The following is a 26,561-nucleotide window of genomic DNA, read 5'->3' as shown; positions in this document are numbered from 1 at the left end:
CGGTGGATCTGTTACCTTGGTATGCAGACTGGCCATGACTAACCTTTCAAAGCACTTCATGACGATAGGGGTCAGTGCAACATAATATAATATATTCCTTTTAATTATTAGAGTAAGTAATTTGGCAGAAATATTTGAGTTCAACAAACATAACTGGAAGAAATTAGCTCTTTAGACAGATTAACAACTTCACATACACTTTACTGCCTGGCTTTACAAGTTGCACAGGCGCCATCTGCGGATAAACTAAGAGTATTACAAGATGGCGTCCATAAACTGATTCATCATCATGTTGCAGAGTACGGTGAATTTATAATCTGCCGCTCTCCACACGCACGCTGGCAAACTGATCATGTATGTATGAGTATTTTATTCAGCCATTATACACATACAATCATTTTGAAACAATACAGACAGTTCAAACATAGTCAACAGTCATGTGTTATGTAGCGACTGAAAAGGAAAAGGCAGAAGCAAAAAGCTTGAGAGGCTTACGTCATCAACACGCAGGAGGAGCGTGAGCAATTAACAGGAAGGCCACCTACTGTCTGAGCCTTTTATTCACTTACTGTGTCAGGAAGAACATTTCACAGCAGCACATGTTCTGATCATGTGTGTCTTGGCACAGTGAAAGACTAACCATCAATCATGGCATGGATGAACCACTTGTTGCTCCAAACGAGCAACAGCAGAAGAGCAGTTCAAGTTATGTTGGTAGGAAATTTGTGTAATGTAGCACCAAACCCAAACTTTTATTTTGTATGCTCATGCTGAAATGCAAAAATAACGTGATTAAAGTTTCAAGTAACCATTAGAAAACCACTCAGTACTGGGTAGATATTGAGTACTTCTTCATCACATGTTGTAGAGTAGTGAATTATTATTTAACGGATAATGAAAGCTGGATAAACCACACAAATCTACCTGTTAACTAATGGTTACCTAGAGCCCTTTTCACATATGCACTCTGGATTATATCTAGTGGTTAGTTTCCCATTCGTCTCCCAGTAAGTATGCAAAATGTGTGTACCTTATTGTAAAGTGTTACCCATGTATATTGTGACTTGTTGTATCTCTCCTGTTGATTTTCCATAACACACATTGTCTATATGCTGCATTCCTGTACTGACTCCGTCCCACTCCGGGCTCCGGCTCATCATCGATGGTGAATTGAAGTTTTGGGCTGAATCCTGGAATAAAAGGAAAACCGATGTTGAAAAACAAAAACCTCATACTCTGTCAGTGCAACAGGTTGATATTGACAGCATAAGACTTTCCCCAAAACACTTGTTTTTAATTTTATATCTTCTTTTGAGTTATACATTATTCTCCTGCCTGTTTGTTTTGGAGTCTGTGTGTGTGTGCCCCAACTGCTTGGGGCCCCAGACCAGTAGGGGCCCCTCAGGGCTCACTAATGTAAACCAAAGCAGTGCCCCAAAATGACAGTAGGAAACCTCCCTAAGGGGGCCCCATCTGACAGCACTCACTGTTGTTGCCCTGCTAAGTGTCACATACATTATTGCTTTGAAAACCAAAATTTGTTTCTGAAAGTCAACAAAGTAAAATGAAGAGGAATAATCCCCAACAGACTCTAGAATTACCACAGTGTGAGTGATGACGTCAGGAATGTGGTCAGAGCTGTTGACAGCTTGGTCGGAGGAAGGTTAATGATGATTCACGCTCCGTCGATAAACACATTTTAAAGTATTTTTTTAGTTGTTTAGATGAAATCAAACTGTGGTTTTCAGTTACTGATCATATTCGATTCATCCCGTATCAGTTCTGCGGAGTTTTGAATAATATTCATAAAGTTATTCATTAGTCGTGAATGTTAACGGCTAATGTACTGAATGTTAAGCTAGCGTCTCGCGCAATAGGAAAGCCCATAGTCACTCCGAGCTGCATCATTACCGGTGACGTCATCATTGTCTCACGTTTAGCAGCTTCACTTTTGTCTCCAAATTGTTTGTAACTTTACAAACCGATCTATGTAGCCATTTATCCACGACCTATAGTTGTCATGGTAACAGTTGAATAAACAAACTAGACAACGGGCTGCAGACACTCAGGCTCCATCAAAATCTGGTAATATTACTGTACCTTTTGAGTCTGCGCGGTTCCTCATCTTCTCACAGCGTCTCTGCCGGCTTCCTCACCCTTTGTTTGTCAACAAATGCACGTGGTGTCAGAGGGGGAGGCGTGACCGTTTTTATGACACTGCAGTTGCACTCAGAGACCTCCTGATGGCGCCAAAGCGCATCAAAACTGACAACCTTCAATGCTCTGAATCTCACGCATTGGGAGTGAGAGACACACATTTCAACCTGTTCACACGCTCACACGCCACACCTTGTATTTCTCACGCATAAATTACCAGGATAACGCCCACAAAATTGCGCCGCTATTTTTTTAACAGTGAAACAGATATGAATCAAGTGGGTTTCCCATAGAGATCAGAAGGAGCTTGCCACGCACCAGTTAATCAAAAAAAATATATATATATAGCTACCCCAACAACCAATCAATAAATAGCATTGCTGTATCCGGGTAAGATTTAGATATTCCCGCTACAACAACGCCACATTCTGGTTACAAAGAAGACGCTCGCACTTTGATTCAGACGCTCGCTGAAGTACAGACTGATCGACGTGGGAGAGGACCGTTATATTTACAGTCTATGGAGAAGAGGACCATATGGTATTAATACACTAAGTCATCTCATCATTTGATTTCTGTATGTTGGGGAATATTGTGTCCAGTCAGCTGGTAATCAGTAATATTAGCTAACAGTTTGACCAGAGTGTGTGAACTAGACAGCCAGTTGAATTCTTGCTAATTTCAGCAGCTATTCTGACACCTGTTTTTTAGTCCTAGATCAGGACCCGTATTCACAAAGCTTTTCTCTTACCTCTGTAACCGAGCTTTCTGGGTTCGTTGGACCGGATACACTTAATAAGAAAACAATAAACGGCACATAGGCGGGGAGCTTCTTTATCCACGGCTTCCACTTTATTACACACACACCTGTGTACCAGTGTAACAGGATAACAACAATAACAACTGCTTTATGGCAGCTACGGTAACTCTCTCGGGACACCTCACTCTAAAAGCGAGTGAGATATACAGTACATATAACAAACACAACAATCTGTGACATACGTCCCCCCCTAAACTTGAAATGTCCCCGTTTCACATAAAACATAGGCACAGGCACCCATGAGACAACAGGAAACCTCTCAAAACAGTCCCCTAGCAGAATTTAACCTGAACATGAAAAAAAACCCTCTGTATCACAGTTGTCACCCAAATGTACTTGAACAGCAAAAATACATGAAAAAAAAAAGATCCCAGAAAGAGGGAAACAAACACCAAGCATCAAACTCAGAACCTCACAAAATCCTGAAGACGTGAAGGTGGTCGCAGGACACGCCCCCTGCGTTCAGGCCCTGAAAACTCCCCATACAGACTGATGTCCACACCCCCAGCCAATTGTTGCTCAACCATTTGTGGCGACAACGGGAGTGGCGAAACCCCCAAAAGAGGAGATACTTTAAGGGTAGGGAGGGAAAGCCACCCAAAGTGTCGTTGTTTAGAATTTTAACTGCAGTACTCATTTAAACACTAGGTGTCTGAGTTACATATTGCTCCTTTAAAACATCTTATTTTCTTCATGGGAGATGAACAGTAAACATCCAAACATAGCACACTTCAAAGCAAAAAAAACTAGCTGCTGATGTGTTTAAATGTTTGTTTTTGTATTCTCCATCAGTGGTGCTCAGAGTCAAACCACACTGGAGTCCCTGCAGTGCCACTTCACCTGGGACCTGGTCCACAGCAGGCCGAAACTGTTACGCCTCACGCACAAGATGGAGGACTTCAGCACAGAGGAGGGAAATAGAAAACTGGGCCACATTTACAACCTGTGGGGGTTCATTCAGTATAAACTGGGGTTAAATGAAGAGGCTAACAGTTTGTTCCAGAAGGCTACGGAGGCACTCAACAAGCTGAGAAAGGCAGATGAGGGTGCTTGGTTAGTGGTGAACTACGGGAACCTGGCCTGGCTGCACCACCACCTGGGAGATCAAGCAGAGAGTCAGGCTTACCTGTCAAAGGTTGATGCCCTGATGGAAAAATACCCATCTCCATCACAGGACGACCTCCATCCAGAGATCTGCGCTGAAAAGGCCTGGACCCTGATGTTTTTGGGAGAGGATAAGAAGCTGGTTGTTGATTACTACGAGAAAGCTGCCAGGATGCAGCCGGACATGGTGGATTGGAACACCAGCTATGTCATATGGTTAAAGAACGCCCAAAACTTCAGTGACACAAGGCTGGACCCTGACCTCTTGGAGAAAATGAGACAAGCCAAGGAACGGGATCCAGAGAACTTGTACCTCGCTGCGCTCTACCTTGAACAACGTGCTGATGAAGGAGAAAACATTCGAGATGAAGTCCGTGAGTTGGCTGGAAATGTGAGCACTCTGTGCTGCAGTGGCAGTGGCATGTGGGCCTTACTAAACCTTTACATAAAATACATATCAGTTGATGACGCTATTGATGAGGCCATTGATGAGGCCGTTGATTTGGCAGAGAAAGTTCTGAAAGAACATCCAGATGTGCGTTATCTGAAGAAATTTGTTGCACTCTGCTACAGATGGAGGATCGTTTATAAAAGCAGTAGTTCCCCAGAACAAAGCATGATGGACAGAGCAATCGCTCTCCACGAGGAGCTGATCTCTCTTTACCCTCAATCTTCACTCAAAAGGGAAACAGACCTCGCAACTATCTATGCAAAGTCACATCACAGCAAGGCCAAAGCTGAGCAGATATTTCAGAAACTGCTCAAAAATGAACCTGCAGAACCTGAAGACGAACAGATGCTTTACAACATATATGCAAATTACTTAGCCTGTGATCGAAAAGCCTACCACAGATCGACACAGTATCACATGAAGGCAGCAGCAATACCTGAAAAATCTTCCTTCCGTAAGAAAAGCATCGGAACCCTGGAGAAGAATTTTTTTTTTTGGTTAAAAAAAATATATATATATATTTTCTTAATTATTTTTATTTTTGGGCTTTCATTCATTTATTTAGAGATAGGACAGTGGATAGAGTTAGAAACAGGGGAGAGAGAGGGAGAGAGTTGGGAACGACTTACTAATTCAGGAAAGGAAAGTCACATAACATCCTGCTGATAAGGAAAGTGTCACGCCTCTATCTCGGACATTTAAAGCTGCTGCTACTGCATCATCACATCATCCACACTAGAGAGCTAAACCTGGAGTGACTGTAACCAGAGAGCAACATCAAGAGGAAACATCTGCTCGACTAAGTCATCTTCAGAAAACGACTGAGAGGAAGAAACAGTAGAAAGATGAGGTGAGTATCTGACTTGCATACGAATGTTTACATGTTTCTAATTTATTAATTCCAAACCCTTTCCTTTTAGTCTTTTTCTTCCCCTTTAGCTTCATTATTTTAGTGTTTCATAAATTTACTTTTCTCACTTTGAGGCTTTTGTGACTTTTTGTTTGTCTGGGGTAAAATAATAATACATTTTATTTATAAGTTTCAATTTCAAGACACTGTACATTTGTTAAAAAGACAGAAGGATCAGAACAGTAAGGACAGACTAACAGACATTACAACATTACACACAAATCATAAATAAAACAACATGAAGGTGCAGCGACAGATAAACAGAACACAGTCGGTTTTGAGTCCAGGTTTCTTGAGGATGGTGGTGACGGTCTATGGCTTTATGCCAGGTTTCGGTGAGAAAAAGGGTGTCCATTATTGGTGTCGGTTATGAAGTCATGGAGAATGAGGCTTTTATTGTTGAGCGAGTATTCAAAGGCCAGATTGAGGTTATGCTGTGGTCTTTTTGAGTGTGCAGGGTGAGGGATGATTTTAATTTGTGTTTCCTTTTAAGTAATCATCATTACGACTGATTTTTCTGGGGGTTTTTATTGAAGAGGTGGAATGTGTAATGGAAAATGTATTGTGCTTATGTGTTAAAATAAAACTGCGAAAGTTGCTGAAATATCGCTGTTCAGATCGCACCAAGCCCATATCCTGTTTACCAGAGGCCTCTGCGTAAACCTCTGCACAGGAAGTACATGTTAAAAACAAACAACCCCACTGGTTCAATAGAAGTCGGACGCTGTGTAAAATGACAAGATAAAAATGGATTAATTGAAAATAACACATAGACAACTGTTGAAACTGAGACATTTCAATGTTTTTTGGAAAAGTATGATGTGCCCATTTTATATTTAATGCCAGTAACACATTTAAAAAAAGTTGTGACAGGGTCATGTTTACCACTCTGCAGTAGGCCTGTTCCCCCAACGGATTTACATTGTCGACTGATCGTCAAATGTTTTGTAGTTGTTTTTGCAACATAAGAGATTAACCACGTCATTAAACTGTTTGTCTTGTAGACTTGGAAAAACAATTTATTCTGTGATGACTTATTTAATTGTTTCTCTCACTTAGGCAAAACAATGGACACCCACCTCTCCCACTGGGAATTGTACAAAAGGGCAGAGGGGAGGGGGCAAAACGGATACATAATACTAACCAAAGAATCAATCAACCCATCAAATAATCTATTTTTATTTGTATAGTGTCAACTCATAACAAGTGTTATCTCGAGACACTTTACAAAAAGCAGGTAAAAAGACCTTACTCATTGTTATGTTACAAACAGCAGGTAAAAAGACGTTACTTATTGCTACATTACAAAGACCCGGCCTATCCATCATGAGCACTTTAGCAAAGCAGCAAAAGTTACAGTGGTAAGAAAAAGCTGCCTTATTAAAAGGCAGAAATGACGAAACAGCCTTCACAGGCCTAGTCAACCAGCGATCTCGAGGAGCCTAAGAGAGATCAAGAGCTCCCAGGAAAGTAGGTGGTTAGTGACTGAGATTTACAGATCGATACATATATATATAATATGATGTACTGTATATGCACAGAGAGAGAGAGAGAGAGAGAGAGAGAGAGAGAGAGAGAGAGAGAGAGAGAGAGATGAGAGCTCAAGGTGCCAGTTCCCCCGGTAGTCTAAGCCTAGGAGCTGGTCTACACCAGCACCAGCCCTAATTATAAGATTTATCAAAAAGGAAAGTTTTAAGTACACTTAGAGACTTTTTGTCAAACCCAAAAATCTTTGAACTGTTGCTTTTTCCAAACAAACAAAACCTATACAACTCTTAGCAGGCCTGCATTCTGGGACCATAATGTTCTTGAGGGGCAGTACGGCACTAGTAGCTCCTTAAGATAAGATGGTGCCTGGCCATTTAGAGCTTTGTAAGTGAGAAGAAGGATCTTGAATTCTATTCTAGACTGTATGGGGAGCCAGTGCAGAGAAGTCAACACAGGAGTAATGTGGTCCCTTTTCCTAGTTCTAGTCAGTACACGAGCTGCAGCGTTCTGGACTAGTTGAAGAGTCTTTAGAGATCCACCATAGCACCCTGACAAAAGAGAATTATAATAATCCAATCTGGAGGTAACAAATGCATGAACTAGTTTTTCTGCATCATTTTGCGACAGGATATTCCTGATCTTGGATATATTACGAAGGTGAAAATAGGCTGTTCTTGAAATTTGCCTGATGTGAGAGCTAAAGGACATATCTTGATCAAATAGAACTCCTAGATTCCTAACAGTGGTGCTAGATGCCAGGCTGATGTCATTAAGGACAGTCACATCACTAGAAAAAGTCTCTCTGAGGTTTTTAGGGCCTAGCACAATAACTTCAGTCTTGTCTGAGTTAAGTAGCAAAACATTTCTGGTCATCCAGGTCCTAACGTCCTTAAGGCACGTTTCTAGCTTACATAACTGACTGGTGCCACCGGGCTTCATTGATACATAAAGCTGAGTATCATCTGCATAACAATGAAACTGTATGGAGTGTTTCCTCATAATATTTCCCAGAGGAAGCATATATAATGTAAAGAGAATTGGTCCAAGCACTGAACCTTGTGGCACTCCATGGCTAACTTTGGTGTGCATAGAAGACTTATCATTAACATGTACAAACTGAGATCGGTCTGATAAGTAGGATTCAAACCAACTTAAAGCAGTCCCTGTAATTCCAAGTAAATGTTCTAGTCTGTATAATAGGATCTGATAGTCAATAGTGTCAAAAGCAGCACTAAGATCTAACAAGACGAGCACAGAGAGAAGTCCCCTGTCTGAAGCTAGAAGTAGATTGTTTATAACTCCAACTAGTGCAGTCTCAGAGCTATGGTGGACTCTAAATCCTGACCGAAACTCCTCAAATAAACTGTTGTCATTGAGAAAGTCACACAGCTGATTAGCTACCACTTTCTCCAGGATCTTTGAGATAAAAGGAAGATTGGATATAGGCCTATAGTTAGCTTGAGTTCCTGAACCTAGAGTAGGTTTTTTGAGTAGAGGTTTGATTACCGCTACTTTAAATGACTGTGGTACATAGCCTGCCAGTAAAGACATATTGATCATATCTAATATAGAGTTGCTAACTAAGGGAAAGACTTCCTTAAACAGCTTGGTTGGGATTGGGTCTAAAAGACAGGTTGATGGTTTTGACGCAGAAATAATTGAATTTAGCTCTGAAAGGTTGATTGGAAAAAAACAGTCTAGACTAATATCTGGTCCTGGAACTGTCTCTGCCGTATCAGACGTATCTGCACCAGGTAAGGGCAGGAGGTTAACAACTTTGTCTCTGATGTCTCGAATTTTGTTGTTAAAAAAGCTCATGAAATCATTACTGCTGAGGGCTAAAGGCTAAAGGCTCAATGGAGCCATGACTCTCTGTCAGCCTGGCTACAGTGCTGAAAAGGTATCTAGGATTGCTTTTGTTTTCCTCGATTAGAGAGGAGTAGTAGGCAGCTCGAGCATGACGTAGAGCCTTCATATATTTTCTATGACTATCCTGCCAGAATAAACGAGATTCTACCGTTTTGGTCGAGCGCTATATTCTTTCTAAATTTCGCGACGATTGTTTTAGAGTACGGGTTTCTGAGTTGAACCATGGAGCTAGTCTCTGCCATTTGATAACCTTCTGTTTTAGGGGAGCAATCGAATCAAGAGTAACTCTCAGCGAATCCACTGCACTATCAACAAACTGATCTAGCTGAGAGGGACTAAAGCTATCATAAGAGTTTCCAACTGGGTTGAAACACGGTACTGAATCAAAAGCAGCTGAAATAGCTTCCTTAAATCTAGCTACAGCTCTATCAGATAAATTTCTATAGAGCACATTTTTATTAAACAGAGCTAATTCTGGTAGGACAAAGTCGAAAGTAATAAGGAAATGGTCTGATAGAAGAGGATTTTCTAGGAAAACTGTAAGGTTTTGGATTTCAATGCCATAAGCTCAAACAAGATCTAGGGTGTGGTTAAAACGATGAGTAGGTTCGTTTACACCCTGGGTGAAACCAATAGAGTCTAATAATGACATGAAAGCTGTGTTAAGGCTATCATTTTCAACATCCACATGGATATTGAAGTCACCTACAACAATTATTCCATCACTGCTAAGGAGTAAATTTGATAAAAATTCTGCAAATTCAGATAGAAACTCAGAATATGGGCCAGGAGGGCGGTAAACTACAACAACTAGAACTGGCTGAAAGGTTCTTGAGACTGGATGTGAAAGACTAAGAACAAGGCTTTCAAAAGAAGAAAAATTCAGCTTTGGTTGAGGGTTAACTAGAAGACTAGAATTAAAAATAGCTGCTCCTCCACCACCTCGTCCGGTGTCTCGAGGTATATGAGTATTAAAATGACTGGGAGGAGTGGATTCATTTAAACTAACATATTCATCTCGACACAGCCAGGTTTCAGTCAAACAAAGTAAATCAATATGCTGATCTGATATAATTATGAAAACATAAACGGTGCACCAGCATATTTGACCCTGTTACTCAGACGGCCCAGTGTGTGCAGGTCAGACCACCACAGCAGTCACAATCTACCCACCTGTCAGACCACCGACAAACAAACAACGTCTTTTAACCGTTTAAAGGTTTACTGAACTCTCCTGATCATAATAATTCATCAAACTGAGTCCCAACGGTTTAAATCCAATAAAAGATTTAATCCAAACACATTAGATCCACATTAGGTGCCAAGTGTACCAATAAGACCCTAAAGGTTGGAGCGAGACAAACCGCAGTCCGTTGACTGGTTAAAAGAACCGCCACTTTCCGTCTGACAGCAGTAATAAAGGACAAACAGAAAACACGCCAAGTTTAAATATCCCGTAGATTTCGAGAGTAATTTCAATGCTGTTTTGGATTTTTGGCCCCCATGGGCGACCTTGGAGGTGCAGACCACTGACCGGACCGCTAGGTGGAAATGAAGCTTTTGACTTGTGAGCCATTCTGTTGTCAGTGTGCAGAATGTGGGTTGACATTATGCTGCTGCAATAAACAAGGCCTTCCCAGAAAATAGGTTTTCTATTTGGCAGCATATGTTGCTCCAAAACCTTTATGTATGGTTCAGCATTAATGGAGCCTTGACAGATGTGCAGTTTACCCATGCACCCCCATACCATCACAGGTGCTGTTTTTTTATCTGAGCGCTGATAACAAGCCAGATGGTCCCTCTCCTATTTAGCTCCGGAGGATGCAGCGTCCATTCTTTCTAAAAAGATTTCAAATTGTGAATTGTCAGACCTCAGGACAGTGTTCCACTTTGACTTAGTCCATTTTAAACAACCTCAGGCCCAAGGAAAGCCAGCAATGTTTCTGGATCTGGTTTATATACAGCTTGCTCTTTGCATGGTGTCACAATTGAAAAACAAGGAGGTGTGGACCCAAGTGCAGAATTTACTAAACTATTTATTTTAACAAAAAGCCAAACAAAAACTTACTTCAACAAGTTCAACAAAAACACAGGGCTCAAAAACAGGGAGCCACCGGGACACTGACATAACATACGCACCGACAAACACATACAATGAACTGCCACAGAAGGGAAGAAACACAGAGACTAAATAGACATGGGGTAATCAGACACAGGTGAGACTAACGACACAGGTGAAGACAATCAGGGCAAACACACTGGGAAACACACAGAGGCAGGAATACAAGAAACACTGAGGACAACTACAAACTAAATCATGAAACACTAAAGACACACAGAACTCAAGAATCTAACAAAACACACTAGAACACAGAGATACACGAGGATAATAAATGACAAAATAAAACAGAAAAAACTGAAGACAAAACTAGGAAACACACAAGGGAAAAACCAACAACACTAGGGAACATTAACACACAAGGGAAACAAGCAACACTGGGATAAAACAGGGAAACTCAAATACAAAACCAAATCCCGTAAAATACGGAATCGTCCCGTATTTTACACTTTGATATTGCGTCCCGTTTTGAATCAATACGGGACGCGGTTTGTCCCATATTTCCAAGATGCTTTGAACTCAGCATCATTCAGCCGGCTAGTTCCCGCCTCCTCGGAGTGTCCGTTGGTTTGTTTGGTTCTTTTTTGGCATGAGCAATGAGAGCTTGTCAGTGATTGGGTGAGAGAAAGTCATAGGAGTCAGAAGGAAACATGTCTGCAGGTGTCTCTGATTCCCGCACCGTGCACCATTGAAACGTAAACGGATGCAGAAATACAGACGTGAGTAGAAAGTAATGCCTGGCTTGACAGTGTCAGTGAAAATGAATATAATGTAAAGGAAACTATTGTAGGCCTACTTAATATATTTTCTCCCATGTTTATAAATAGGTTATTCCAGTATAGTTTGGATAGTGTGAATATTTTTCGGTACGTAAAACAAAAAGATGACATTTATTTTAGCCAAATCTGTATTCACAGTTTGTCCTGGGTGAGATATCATCAATACAACATCGATATATCGACAGTAGACACTTAATTAATACAATAAGAAAATAGTTCAAAACCATATTAATAGTATCATTCATGATTTCATAAGAAAACAACAAAAACGAAAGACAGGAGGACAGAATAAATGAATGAAAATACTATTAAATTCGTACTGTTTATTTCATAAAAAATCATGTGTTACAGCAGTGTCAAAAGCACTTCAATAATACTCTGTTAATGAATTAATGTTAAGTTAATAACTTTATTTGAAGTTTAAGTTAAGTTGTAAATTAGATAGCTAATAGTAATCATCTGCTGAAGTCGTGTTAGGTGCATTTCATTGTGCATACATTACTGTATCTGCCTTTACACTGAAGTTTTGCGTTTTTGTAAATTATTTCAGAAAAAAATGTGTCCATAAAGCACTTAAAACTTAAAGTATGACTCTTATTACTTCATTAAAACCTTGTTTTAAATCATGATTCACCACAACTGGTGCCCCACCCCACCGTTGGGCCAGTGAGGCCCCTACTGAGTTGCACCCCGCTGCGGGGTGTCCCTTGTTTTTCTGCTTGGAAGGTGGCAACCCTACACATGGTAGAGTTTCAGCTAACATGTTCACAGACTATGTCTCCTGGAAGTGTTCCTGAGCCCATGCAGTGATGTCCACCAAATAATTTAGTCTGTTTTTTATTTATCTGAGAAGTTTACTTGATTGTCTGACTATATAATAGGGTAATAAAAGTGATTGACAGTTTAGAAGAGTAAAGGAGACACTGCGAGACGAGACATAACAAATAAGAACACAAGAGTCATAACTAGCTGCTGATGTGTTTAAATGTTTGTTTTTGTATTCTCCATCAGTGCTGCTCAGAGTCAAACCACACTGGAGTCCCTGCAGTGCCACTTCACCTGGGACCTGGACCGCAGCAGGCCGAAACTTTTACGTCTCACGCACAAGATGGAGGACTTCAGCAAAGAGAAGGGAAATAGATGGCTGGGCCACATTTACAACCTGTGGGGGTTCATTCAGTATAAACTGGGGTTAAATGAAGAGGCGAGGAACTTGTTTCAGAAGGCTGCAGAGACCCTCAACAAGCTGAGAGATGCAGATGAGGGTCCTTGGTTAGTGGTGAACTACGGGAACCTGGCCTGGCTGCACCACCACCTGGGAGAGCTAGAGGAGAGTCAGGCTTACCTGTCAAAGGTTGATGCCCTGATGGAAAAATACCCATCTCCATCTCAGGACGACCTCCATCCAGAGATCTACGCTGAAAAGGCCTGGACCCTGATGTTCTTCGGAGAGGACATGATTCTGGTTGTTGATTACTACGAGAAAGCTGCCAGGATGCAGCCGGACATGGTGGATTGGAACACCAGCTATGTCATATGGTTAAAGAAGGTCAAAAACTTCAGTGACACAAGGCTGGACCCTGACCTCTTGGAGAAAATGAGACAAGCCAAGGAACGGGATCCAGAGAACTTGTACCTCGCTGCGCTCTACCTTGACCAACGTGCTGATGAAGGAGAAAACATTCGAGATGAAGTCCGTGAGTTGGCTGGAAATGTGAGCACTCTGTACTGCAGTAACAGTGGCATGTGGGCCTTACTAAACCTTCACATAGAACACATATCTGTTGATGAGGCCGTTGATTTGGCAGAGAAAGTTCTGAAAGAACATCCAGATGTGCGTTATCTGAAGAAATTTGTTGCACTCTGCTACAGATGGAGGATCGTTTATAAAAGGAGAGATTACCCTGATCCAGAACAAAGCATGGTGGACAAAGCAATCGCTCTCCACGAGGAGCTGCTCTCTCTTTACCCTCACTCTTCACTCAAAAGGGAAATAGACCTCGCAACTATCTATGCAAAGTCACATCACAGCAAGGCCAAAGCTGAGCAGATATTTCAGAAACTGCTCAAAAATGAACCTGCAGAACCTTCAGACAAACAGATGCTTTACAACAGATATGCAAATTACTTATTCTGTGATCGAAAAGACTCCCAAGGGTCGATACAGTATCACATGAAGGCAGCAGCAATACCTGAAAAATCTTCCTTCCATGAGAAAAGCATCAGAACCCTGGAGAAGAATAAAGACAGAGAAATTGAGGAGTTTCTCAGAAACCTGCAAGAGCCGAGGCAGTAAAGATAGGGAGGCAAATTTAGGGGGTACAATTTAGTCCAAGCAAAAAAAAACAACAACTAATTTCTATGAAGGCGTTTTGCTTTCAAGTGGTAATAAAGAGCAACAGAATCCTGAAGAAGAATGAAAAACAGGAGGGGGGCAATTCTGCCAGGGCGTCCAAAAAATAAGGATAAAAACTAACTAAAAACTAATTTCTTGTCATTCAAAACTATTTGAAAAAAATTAAAGGAAGGTTTATTTTTATTATTTTATTAGCTATTTTTATTTTTGGGCTTTCATTCATTTATTTAGAGATAGGACAGTGGATAGAGTTAGAAACAGGGGAGAGAGAGGGAGAGAGTTGGGAACGACTGACTAATTCAGGAAAGGAAAGTCACATAACATCATGCTGATAAGGAAAGTGCCACGCCTCTATCTCGGACATTTAAAGCTGCTGCTGCACATCACGTCATCCACACTAGAGAGCTGAACCTGGAGCAACTGTAACCAGAGAGCAACATCAAGAGGAAACATCTGCTCGACTAAGTCATCTTCAGAAAACGACTGAGAGGAAGAAACAGTAGAAAGATGAGGTGAGTATCTGACTTGCATACGAATGTTTACATGTTTCTAATTTATTAATTCCAAACCCTTTCCTATTCGTCTTTTTCTTCCCCTTTAGCTTCATTATTTTAGTGTTTCATACGTTTACTTTTCTCACTTTGAGGCTTTTGTGACTTTTTGTTTGTCTGGGGTAAAATAATAATAATACATTTTATTTAAGACAGAGAAATTGAGGAGTTTCTCAGAAACCTGCAAGAGCCGAGGCAGTAAAGATAGGGAGGCAAATTTAGGGGGAACAATTTAGTCCAAGCAAAAGAAAACATCTAATTTCTATGAAGGCGTTTTGCTTTCAAGTGGTAATAAAGAGCAACAGAATCCTGAAGAAGAATGAAAAACAGGAGGGGGCCAATTCTGCCAGGGCGTCCAAAAAATAAGGATAAAAACTAACTAAAAATGAATTTCTTGCCATTCAAAACTGTTTGAAATAAAATAAAGGAAGGTTTAATTTTATTATTTTATTAGTTATTTTTATTTTGGGGCTTTTATTCATTTATTTAGAGATAGGACAGTGGATAGAGTTAGAAACAGAGGAGAGAGAAAGACAGAGAGAAAGTTGGGAACGACTTACTAATTCAGGACGGAGGTCCCTTCATGACATCACAAAGGGCAGTAGCCCCTCCCCCAGGTGGGTGACACTCCCACAGCTAGGTGTTTGTTCTGCCCTCTGAGTCTGCCTTCTCACCGTAAACAATAGGACATGGAGCGAGAAAGACCAAGTACACACAAGCCCTTCCAGAGACAGGGCGTGGTCAGACACAGCTCATTTACATATTTAAAGGTACAGACACAGAAACAGTCTGTTCTGAGCAGGGCTGAAATAGGCATGGGTTTATAGGCATGATCAAATACAGGATCAGAGTGGATTTAGAACAAGAAACTTCACACATGTTTTTGGAAGTTCTGAGAATTTTTTAAACTGGTTGAAGAGGAGGAGACTATGTGACCTTTAAATCTTACACCCTAGCTCCTGGTAGGTGTGACGTCCTCTGTAAAACACGGTCGTCATGGTGAATACTTAATGAAGAAATGTGTGAATTGTGATTATCATGTATTTTGCTTCTGTTGTGTTTTTTCAATGCTGTATTTTCAGATTTTAGAATTAATGGATTTTATATGAAAGTGCTTCGCTTCAGAAATGTAAAGTCCTCATTGTTCATGTGAAAATGTATTTTCTGTGACCTGAAAATTATATATTAAGATGCTCCTGTTTGCTCAAGCTGTGTTTAAGCTTCATACCAATAAATGAACAGTGTGCACACCAAGAAATCGTCTTGAAGTTTTTTGTTTCAGTGGTTTCACCTTCTTCAGTTCTAAACTATCAGGAGGACGGAGCTAGAAATTTAAGCCTCGTCAGATCATAAGCGTCTGACAATTATTAGAGTAAGTTATTTGGCAGAAATATTCGAGTTCAATGAACATAAATGAAAGAAATTAGCTCTTTAGACAGATTAACAACTTCACATACACTTTACTGCCTAGGTTTACAACTAGCACAGGCGCCATCTGCTGGTGAACTAAGAGTATTACAAGATGGCGTCCATAAACTGATTCATCATCATGTTGCAGAGTACGGTGAATTTATAATCTGCCGCTCTCCTCTCCGAACACACGCACGCTGGCAAACTGATCATGTATGTGTGAGTATTTTATTCAGCCATTATACATATACAATCATTTCTAAACAATACAGACAGTTCAAACAGAGTCAACAGTCATGTGTTATGTAGCGACTGAAAAGGAAAAGGCAGAAGCAAAAAGCTTGAGATGCTTACGTCATCAACATGCAGGAGGAGCGTGAGCAATTAACAGGAAGGCCACCTACTGTCTGAGCCTTTTATACACTTACTGTGTCAGGAAGAATAAGAACATTTCACAGCAGCACATGTTCTGATCATGTGTGTCTTGGCACAGTGAAAGACTAACCATCAATCATGGCATGGATGAACCACTTGTCGCTCCAAACGAGCAACAGCAGAAGAGCAGTTCAAGTTATGTTGGTAGGAAATTTGTGTAATGTAGCACCAAACCCAAACTTTTATTTTGTATGCTCATGCTGAAATGCAAAAATAACGTGATTAAAGTTTCAAGTAACCATTAGAAAACCACTCAGTACTGGGTAGATATTGAGTACTTCTTCATCACATGTTGTAGTGTAGTGAATTATTATTTAACGGATAATGAAAGCTGGATAAACCACACAAATCTACCTGTTAACTAATGGTTACCTAGAGCCCTTTTCACATATGCACTCTGGATTATATCTAGTGGTTAGTTTCCCATTCGTCTCCCAGTAAGTATGCAAAATGTGTGTACCTTATTGTAAAGTGTTACCCATGTATATTGTGATTTGTTGTATCTCTCCTGTTGATTTTCCATAACACACATTGTCTATATGCTGCATTCCTGTACTGACTCCGTCCCACTCCGGGCTCCGGCTCATCATTGATGGTGAATTGAAGTTTTGGGCTGAATCCTGGAATAAAAGGAAAACCGATGTTGAAAAACAAAAACCTCATACTCTGTCAGTGTAACAGGTTGATATTGACAGCATAACTTTCCCCAAAACACTTGTTTTTCATTGTATATCTTCTTTTGAGTTTTACATTATTCTCCTGCCTGTTTATTTTGGAGTCTGTGTGTGTGTGCCCCAACTGCTTGGGGCCCCAGACCAGTAGGGGCCCCTCAGGGCTCACAAATGTAAACCAAAGCAGTGCCCCAAAATGACAGTAGGAAACCTCCCTAAGGGGGCCCCATCTGACAGCACTCACTGTTGTTGCCCTGCTAAGTGTCACATACATTATTGCTTTGAAAACCAAAATTTGTTTCTGAAAGTCAACAAAGTAAAATGAAGAGGAATAATCCCCAAGAGACTCTAGAATTACCACAGTGTGAGTGATGACGTCAGGAATGTGGTCAGAGCCATTGACAGCTTGGTCGGAGGTAAGTTAATGATGATTCACACTCCGTCGATAAACACATTTTAAAGTATTGTTTTAGTTGTTTAGATGTAATCAAACTGTGGTTTTTAGTTACTGATCATATTCGATTCATCCCGTATCAGTTCTGTGGAGTTTTGAATAATATTCATAAAGTTATTCATTAGTCGTGAATGTTAACGGCTAATGTACTGAATGTTAAGCTAGCGTCTCGCGCAATAAGAAACCCCATAGTCACTCCGAGCTGCATCATTACCGGTGACGTCATCATTGTCTCACGTTTAGCAGCTTTACTTTTGTCTCCAAATTGTTTGTAACTTTACAAACCGATCTATGTAGCCATTTATCCACGACCTATAGTTGTCATGGTAACAGTTGAATAAACAAACTAGACAACGGGCTGCAGACACTCAGGCTCCATCAAAATCTGGTAATATTACTGTACCTTTTGAGTCTGCGTGGTTCCTCATCTTCTCACAGCGTCTCTGCCGGCTTCCTCACCCTTTGTTTGTCAACAAATGCACGTGGTGTCAGAGGGGGAGGCGTGACCGTTTTTATGACACTGCAGTTGCACTCAGAGACCTCCTGATGGCGCCAAAGCGCATCAAAACTGACAACATTCAATGCTCTAAATCTCACGCATTGGGAGTGAGAGACACACATTTCAACCTGTTCACACGCTCACACGCCACACCTTGTATGTCTCACGCATAAATTACCAGGATAACGCCCACCAAGTTGCGCCGCTATTTTTTTAACAGTGAAACAGATATGAATCAAGTGGGTTTCCCATAGAGATCAGAAGGAGCTTGCCACGCACCAGTTAATCAAAAAAAATATATATATATAGCTACCCCAACAACCAATCAATAAATAGCATTGCTGTATCCGGGTAAGATTTAGATATTCCCGCTACAACAACGCTACATTCTGGTTACAAAGAAGACGCTCGCACTTTGATTCAGACGCTCGCTGAAGTACAGACTGATCGACGTGGGAGAGGACCGTTATATTTACAGTCTATGGAGAAGAGGACCATATGGTATTAATACAGTAAGTCATCTCATCATTTGATTTCTGTATGTTGGGGAATATTGTGTCCAGTCAGCTGGTAATCAGTAATATTAGCTAACAGTTTGACCAGAGTGTGTGAACTAGACAGCCAGTTGAATTCTTGCTAATTTCAGCAGCTATTCTGACACCTGTTTTTTAGTCCTAGATCAGGAGGTCGCAGGTCCCAACCATGCATACCACGTATGCAAAAGCGACCTGTTTTACATAACTGTCCCATTTGCCCCCACGAGAGAGCAACATCTTAGCAAGCTGGTCAATCAGAGTACGATTATGGCGTTCCACCATTCCGTCCGACTTCGGATTGTATGCCATGGTGCATGTTTTCTTGATCCCCAACATCTGACAGAGACCCTGAATCATGTCCGCCTCAAACTGGCGGCCTTGGTTGGTGTGCAGGACCTCAGGGACTCCATGCAGCAAAACATAATCCTCAAAAAGACAGTGAGCAACCGTGTGAGCAGTCTGGTTTGGAAGGGCGTACACATTAACAAACTTAGTAAAATAATCCTCCACAACCAGCACGTACCTATTCCCCCGAGATGTCACAGGCAGTTCCAGAATATCTGCTGCCACCCGTTGCAGAGGGCGGTCAACCAGAGATCCCCCCATGGGATGTCTTGACATGAACCTGCAGTTCGGAGTTAGTGCAGCAGAGAGAATAAGCAGTCTGTAGGTCAGATCATGTTCCTGGTGAGACCGGAGAGCAGTCCACTGAACCCACAACGCGGTCTGTTGTCGCCCCAACAGAGCCAGGGGAAACGGGCCTGCGGGAAAGAGCGTCCGCATTTTTATTGCTAGGGCCGTCCTTGTGCATAATGGTCCAGTTGAAAGGGTCCAACTCCAGCACCCAGCGACCCCTCCGTCCTGTGGGGTTATTTTCAATGGCCATGTGCCTGAGCCCCAGCAATGGGCGATGATCAGTCACAATTGTAAAGGCAGACAGTCCCACATAATGTCTAAACTCATGCCCACACCACACACACACACACACACACACACACACACACACACACACACACACACACACACACACACACTTGAGAGCCCTGCAACTTGAGGCTTTCAGTTTCAATTCTTAAGAAATTAAACTCACATAACATCCTGCTGGTAAGGAAAGTGCCACGCCTCTATCACAGACATTTAAAGCTGCTGCTGCACATCATCACGCCATCCACACTAGAGAGCTGAAGCTGGAGCGACTGTAACCACAGAGCAACATCAAGACATCTGCTCGACTAAGTCATCTTCAGAAAACGACTGAGAGGAAGAAACAGCAGAAAGATGAGGTGAGTATCTGACTTGCATACGAATGTTTAGACTTTGCTTTTCTAACAACTTGTCTATTCCAGATTTCTGACAATGAAAGCTGCTGAGCGCCGATTATTTTACTGGCTGTATTGACAATACTGGAAAGACGATTTTTGTTCTGAACAGAAAGGTTACCATACCATGAGATAAAACAAAAGGTTAAAATTGACTCTATAAAAGATCGGTAGAATAAAACCATCAGTGTCTTGTCCACATTAAAAGTGTTCATTCTGCGCAGAAAGTAGAGTCTCTGGAGGCCCTTTTTGCAGATTGCAGGGCTTTTCCTAATGTTACATTTTTTAAACATGGATCTGACAGAATGAACACTTATACTAGCGTTAGAAGGGGCAGTGAAGGATGCACTGCACAGGAAACATGACACGTTTCTGCATGGTGGGGTTGTTGAGATAGCAGAAGCGAAGAAAGAGGCCAGACATGAAATCAAGAGGGCTAAGCTCCAATATAAGAATAGGGTGGAGGATAGATTTTATAGTAATGACCTAAAGGCAGTGTGGGATGGCATGAAAACCATGACTGGCCAGGACAACAAGAAAAATGGGTGGATTAACATGGACGGTTTTAAATCACAGACAGAGCTTGCATATGCACTGAATGATTTTTATCTACGTTTTAATGATGAATAGCACTTTCAGTCCACAGCTCCACTGTCCTTGTGACTACTTTACTCTTTTAAGGAGAGGTTTGTAGATGGGGGTCAGAAGGATGGTGTTGTGATCAGAAGAGCCAAGAGAGGGCAGGGAAACTGACTTATATGCACCTTTGACTAAACCATAACACAGGTCAATAGTTTTGTTCAGTCTGGTGGGGCAAGAAATATACTGGTGAAAGTTGCTCAATGATTTCAAGTTACAGTGATTGAAATAACCTGTGACGTTAACGTTTCTGTCAAGCCTCACCGATGTCCCAAAACCGCAGAGCGTTAGATCCGTGTCCAAGTCCGAAGAAGTAAGCCAGGTCTCGGTGAAAGCCATGATGCACGAGTCTCTGAAATTCTCCAGATGAACGACGTTGGCCTGGATCTCATCAATCTTGTTTCTGATGGATTGGGCATTACAGAGCAGCATCGAGGAGAGGGGTATACGGTGGAGATTCAGACGCTTGAGCCTCTCTCGGACACCACCCCGTCTCCCTCGTTTCCGTACTTTCCCTTTGTTGTTCTTTTTGTTAAAATCATCACGATGACCGGAGCTATCCACTGTTAAACAGTCTTCGGTAATTAGGTGCAACAGTGGCTGCTGTCGATACTTTAGATCCAGTAAAAATCCCCGAGAATACTGAATCCGGCCCGTGTGCGAGTGGCAGGGATCAAACAAACACTGAGCCACAGTCAACAAAGTCCATGTGATGATTAAGAATAAAAACTCCATACCCAGAAGTGTGCAACGAGCAGTGAGCTATAAATCAGATTGTTTCTGGTCGATTATACACTGACGACATTAGAAAACAGACGAATAAAGACAGACCACTACTGCTAGTTGCAACTCGCCATAGACTAAATGATCAGTCTGCTGGTCCTGGTCCGGAGGCTTTTGAAGCGCCTACCGGAGGGCAGGAGGGTAAACAGTCTGTGGGCAGGGTGGGAGGAGTCTTTAAGGATGCTGTGAGCTCGCCGCAAATTCGGGGAAAAGCGTTTTCTTTGGACGTCCTCAATGGCAGGAAGTGGACACCTTGTGATACGCTGGGCGGTTTTTACCACCCGCTGTAGCGCCTTACGGTCTGTGACAGAGCAGTTTCCGTACCAGACTGTGACACTGCTGGTCAGGATGCTCTCGATCACACAGCGGTAGAAGTTCACCAGCACAGCTGAAGACAGGTGGTGTCTCTTCAGTGTCCTCAGGAAAAAGAGGCGTTGATGAGCCTTCTTAACCAGACTGGAGGTGTTAGTGTTAGATGAATTAACAGACCCAAGAGATTTTTCCAGAAATCCTCAGAAAGGTTGGTTTGTAGTTCGTTTTCCCAATCAGCCTTGATCTTATTTACCGCAGACTCGTTAGTTGTGAACAGGAGGTCATAAAGGTAGGAAACCTGACCTTTGGGCAAGACTCTTGCCTTGAGTGCCAGATCAATGCCACTAGGGTTTGGAACTTGAGGGAATGCCGGTGAGTGGGTCCTAGCAAAATCACGGAGCTGAAAATATCGAAAAAGGTCGGAGCTATTTAAATTGAATGCACAACGTAATTGTTCGAAACTCGCAAAAACATCATTAATGTATAAGTCACCCAGACAGCGCAGGCCATTCCTCTCCAAAGATGTAAATCGTGGGTCAATCCTAGCTGGTATAAAAAGGTGATTATTACGTATGGGCGTTGCTTTAGGGAGGGAAAGCCACTCAAAGTGTCGTCTAATTTGTGACCATACAATGTTTAGAATTTTAACTGCAGTACTCATTTAAACACTAGGTGTCTGAGTTACATATTGCTCCTTTAAAACATCTTATTTTCTTCATGGGAGATGAACAGTAAACATCCAAACATAGCACACTTCAAAGCAAAAAAAACTAGCTGCTGATGTGTTTAAATGTTTGTTTTTTTATTCTCCATCAGTGCTGCTCAGAGTCAAACCACACTGGAGTCCCTGCAGTGCCACTTCACCTGGGACCTGGTCCACAGCAGGCCGAAACTGTTACGCCTCACGCACAAGATGGAGGGCTTCAGCGAAGAGAAGGGAAATAGAAAGCTGGGCCACAATTACAACCTGTGGGGGTTCATTCAGTATAAGCTGGGGTTAAATGAAGAGGCTAACAGTTTGTTTCAGAAGGCTACGGAGGCACTCAACAAGCTGAGAAAGGCAGATGAGGGTGCTTGGTTAGTGGTGAACTACGGGAACCTGGCCTGGCTGCACCACCACCTGGGAGATCAAGCAGAGAGTCAGGCTTACCTGTCAAAGGTTGATGCCCTGATGGAAAAATACCCATCTCCATCACAGGACGACCTCCATCCAGAGATCTGCGCTGAAAAGGCCTGGACCCTGATGTTCTTGGGAGAGGATAAGAAGCTGGTTGTTGATTACTACGAGAAAGCTGCCAGGATGCAGCCGGACATGGTGGATTGGAACACCAGCTATGTCATATGGTTAAAGAACGCCCAAAACTTCAGTGACCCAATGCTGGACCCTGACCTCTTGGAGAAAATGAGACAAGCCAAGGAACGGGATCCAGAGAACTTGTACCTCGCTGCGCTCTACCTTGACCAACGTGCTGATGAAGGAGAAAACATTCGAGATGAAGTCCGTGAGTTGGCTGGAAATGTGAGCACTCTGTGCTGCAGTGGCAGTGGCATGTGGGCCTTACTAAACCTTTACATAAAATACATATCAGTTGATGAGGCCGTTGATTTGGCAGAGAAAGTTCTGAAAGAACATCCAGATGTGTGTTATCTGAAGAAATTAGTTGCGTTCTGCTACAGATGGAGGATCGTTTATAAAAGCAGTAGTTCCCCAGAACAAAGCATGATGGACAGAGCAATCGCTCTCCACGAGGAGCTGCTCTCTCTTTACCCTCACTCTTCACTCAAAAAGGAAACAGACCTCGCAACTATCTATGCAAAGTCACATCACAGCAAGGTCAAAGCTGAGCAGATATTTCAGAAACTGCTCAAAAATGAACCTGCAGAACCTGAAGACAAACAGATGCTATACAACAAATATGCAAATCATCTATACTTTAATCTAAATGACTCCCACAGGTCGATACAGTATCACATGAAGGCAGCAGCAATACCAGAAAAATCCTTCAACCGTGAGAACAGCATCAGAATCCTGGAGAAGACTAAATACAGAGGCATAATGTGCAGAGAAATAGAGGAGTTTCTCAGAAATCTGCAAGAGCCAAGGCAGTACAGATAGGGAGGCAAATTTAGGGGGTACAATTTTGTCCAAGCAAAAAAAAAAAAAAAAAGTTCTACAAAGGCGTTTTGCTTTCACACATGGTAATAAAGAGCAACAGAATCCTGGAGAAGAATGAAAAACAGGAGGGGCGTCCAAAAAATAAGGATAAAAACTAACTAACTTCAGTTCTAAACTGAAGAAGGATGGCGCTAGAAATTTAAGCCTCGTCGGATCATAAGCGTCCTAATTCTGCTAAAGCTGCTATTGTTTAGTGCTATCACACTAAACGATTTCATCATCACATTTAAAGAGACACACACACTAAAACGGAGTGTTCTGAGAGAGCTGGTTTATACAGGGTCACAAACATGACATGAATAACAATGTTCACATCCAGCACAAAGATTAAATAGAAAACAAACACTCATTTCTAACATAATATATTCCTTTTAATTATTAGAGTAAGTAATTTGGCAGAAATATTCGAGTTCAACGAACATAAATGGAAGAAATGAGCTCTTTAGACAGATTAACAACTTCACATACGCTTTACTGTCTGGGTTTACAACTAGCACATGCGCCATCTGCTGGTGAACTAAGAGTATTACAAGATGGCGTCCATAAACTGATTCATCATGTTGCAGAGTACGATGAATTTATAATCTGCCGCTCTCCTCTCCGAACACACGCACGCTGGCAAACTGATCATGTATGTATGAGTATTTTATTCAGCCATTATACATCTACAATCATTTTTAAACAATACAGACAGTTCAAACAGAGTCAACAGACTCTAGAATTACCACAGTGTGTGTGATGACGTCAGGAATGTGGTCAGAGCCGTTGACAGCTTGGTCGGAGGTAGGTTAATGATGATTCATGCTCCGTCGATAAACACATTTTAAAGTATTTTTTTCGTTGTTTGGATGAAATCAAACTGTGGTTTTCAGTTACTGATCATATTCGTTTCATCCCGTATCAGTTCTGAGGAGTTTTGAATAATATTCATAAAGTTATTCATTAGTCATGAAAGTTAACGGCTAATGTTCTGACTCTGGCTCTCCTAAATAACACGTTTTTTTTATTTATCAGGGGAGATGTTTGATCCCGGCTCACAACACAATTCATCGGTTTCTGTTAATTTGTCTGTAAATACAGAGCCAGAACACACGAGCTGTCTCCTGAGTCCTTTCCACAACCCAGAACACACGGGGTTACATCAGCAATGCACAAACAGACCGTTATATAACGTAACTTTCTACATAGGGTTGCAAACTGGTTATACTACTGCCTAACAAGTCTGTAATACGGCAGAATGAACATCCCTGCAGACATCATTTATTACAGATTGAGCTGTGTCATTACCGGTGATGTCATCATTGTCTCACATTTAGCAGCTTTACTTTTGTCTCCAAAAAGTTTGTAACCTTACAAACCGATCTATGTAGCCATTTATCCACGACCTATAGTTGTCATGGTAACAGTTGAATAAACAAACTAGACAACGGGCTGCAGACACTCAGGCTCCATCAAAATCTGGTAATATTACTGTACCTTTTGAGTCTGCGTGGTTCCTCATCTTCTCACAGCGTCTCTGCCGGCTTCCTCACCCTTTGTTTGTCAACAAATGCACATGGTGTCAGAGGGAGAGGCGTGACCGTTTTTATGACACTGCAGTTGCACTCAGTGACCTCCTGATGGTGAAAAAGCGCACCAAAACTGACAACATATTGAGGCTTTGAGTTTTAATTCTTAAGAAAGGAAAGGAAAGTCACATAACATCCTGCTGATAAGGAAAGTGACACGCCTCTATCACGGACAATTAAAGCTGCTGCTGCACATCACGTCATCCAGACTAGAGAGCTGAAGCTGGAGCGACTGTAACCAGAGAGCACCATCAAGAGGAAACGTCTGCTCGACTAAATCATCTTCAGAAAACGACTGAGAGGAAGAAACAGTAGAAAGATGAGGTGAGTATCTGACTTGCATACGAATGTTTACATGTTTCTAATTTATTAATTCCAAACCCTTTCCTTTTAGTCTTTTTCTTCCCTTTAGCTTCATTATTTTAGTGTTTCATAAATTTACTTTTCTCACTTTGAGGCTTTTGTGACTTTTTGTTTGTCTGGGGTAAAATAATAATAATACATCTTATTTGTAAGTTTCAATTTCAAGACACTGTACATTTGTTAAAAAGACAGAAGGATCAGAACAGTAAGGACAGACTAACAGACATTACAACATTACACACAAATCATAACTAAAACAACATGAAGGTGCAGCGACAGATATACAGAACACACATCACAATCATAAAAGCTTATTTGGAGAGGTGAGTTTTGATTAGTGATTTGAATGTAGAAGGGTCAGTGCAGTGTTGAATGTGTGTAGGGAGTGAGTTTCCAGAGGGAGGGGGCAGCTATGGAGAAGGTTCTGTCCCCCCGGGTTCGTTCCTTGGTTCTAAGTGGGGGAGACAGGAGGTTGGCTTTTAAAGAATGGAGGCTGCGTGCAGGAGTGTGAGGGTGAACTGTGAGATAGGAGGGGACCTGGTGGTTAAGGGCTTTATGTGTAAGGAGCAGGATTTTGAATTGGATACGGTACGGGACAGGGACCCAGTGGAGATATGTAGGACAGGGGTGAGGGGTTCACTGGATCGGGTGTGGGTGAGACGGGGTGCAGCACAGTTCTGGATGTTTTGGAGTTTATTAAGGACTTTGGATGATCATTTTTAGAAACAGAAGGGTATCAAGTGTATCACATTAAGCTAATATTAATAAAAACAAGTTAAAGATGGATTTTGA

The 26,561-nt window shown here is 41.7% G+C and overlaps 2 protein-coding genes across 2 annotated transcripts; both read left to right on the top strand.

Moving 5' to 3' along the window:
- Window positions 1-10,996: 10,996 nt before the first annotated feature.
- Window positions 10,997-14,010, top strand: LOC136179475 (interferon-induced protein with tetratricopeptide repeats 1-like). Its single transcript, XM_065956310.1, has 2 exons — window positions 10,997-11,001; window positions 12,709-14,010. Exons 1-2 carry the CDS (start codon window positions 10,997-10,999, stop codon window positions 13,991-13,993), a joined length of 1,290 nt encoding a protein of 429 aa, XP_065812382.1. The 3' UTR covers window positions 13,994-14,010.
- Window positions 14,011-21,431: 7,421 nt separating this feature from the next.
- Window positions 21,432-23,778, top strand: LOC136179474 (interferon-induced protein with tetratricopeptide repeats 1-like). The gene is made up of 2 exons (XM_065956309.1): window positions 21,432-21,511; window positions 22,479-23,778. Exons 1-2 carry the CDS (start codon window positions 21,432-21,434, stop codon window positions 23,776-23,778), a joined length of 1,380 nt encoding a protein of 459 aa, XP_065812381.1.
- The last annotated feature ends 2,783 nt before the right edge of the window (window positions 23,779-26,561 follow it).

Source organism: Labrus bergylta, chromosome 6 (genome assembly GCF_963930695.1).
Source record: "Labrus bergylta chromosome 6, fLabBer1.1, whole genome shotgun sequence".
NCBI lineage: Eukaryota > Metazoa > Chordata > Actinopteri > Labriformes > Labridae > Labrus > Labrus bergylta.
This window is presented reverse-complemented; position numbering and strand designations above follow the sequence as displayed.

What these genes read in the sequence shown, in the direction of transcription:
- LOC136179474 (XM_065956309.1), top strand. Translation starts at nt 21,432, where the DNA reads ATGATCAGTCTGCTGGTCCTGGTCCGGAGGCTTTTGAAGCGCCTACCG. An exon ending in GTAAACAGTCTGTGGGCAGG is followed by an intron (nt 21,512 to 22,478) that starts GTGGGAGGAGTC and finishes ATTCTCCATCAG; the next exon opens with TGCTGCTCAGAGTCAAACCA.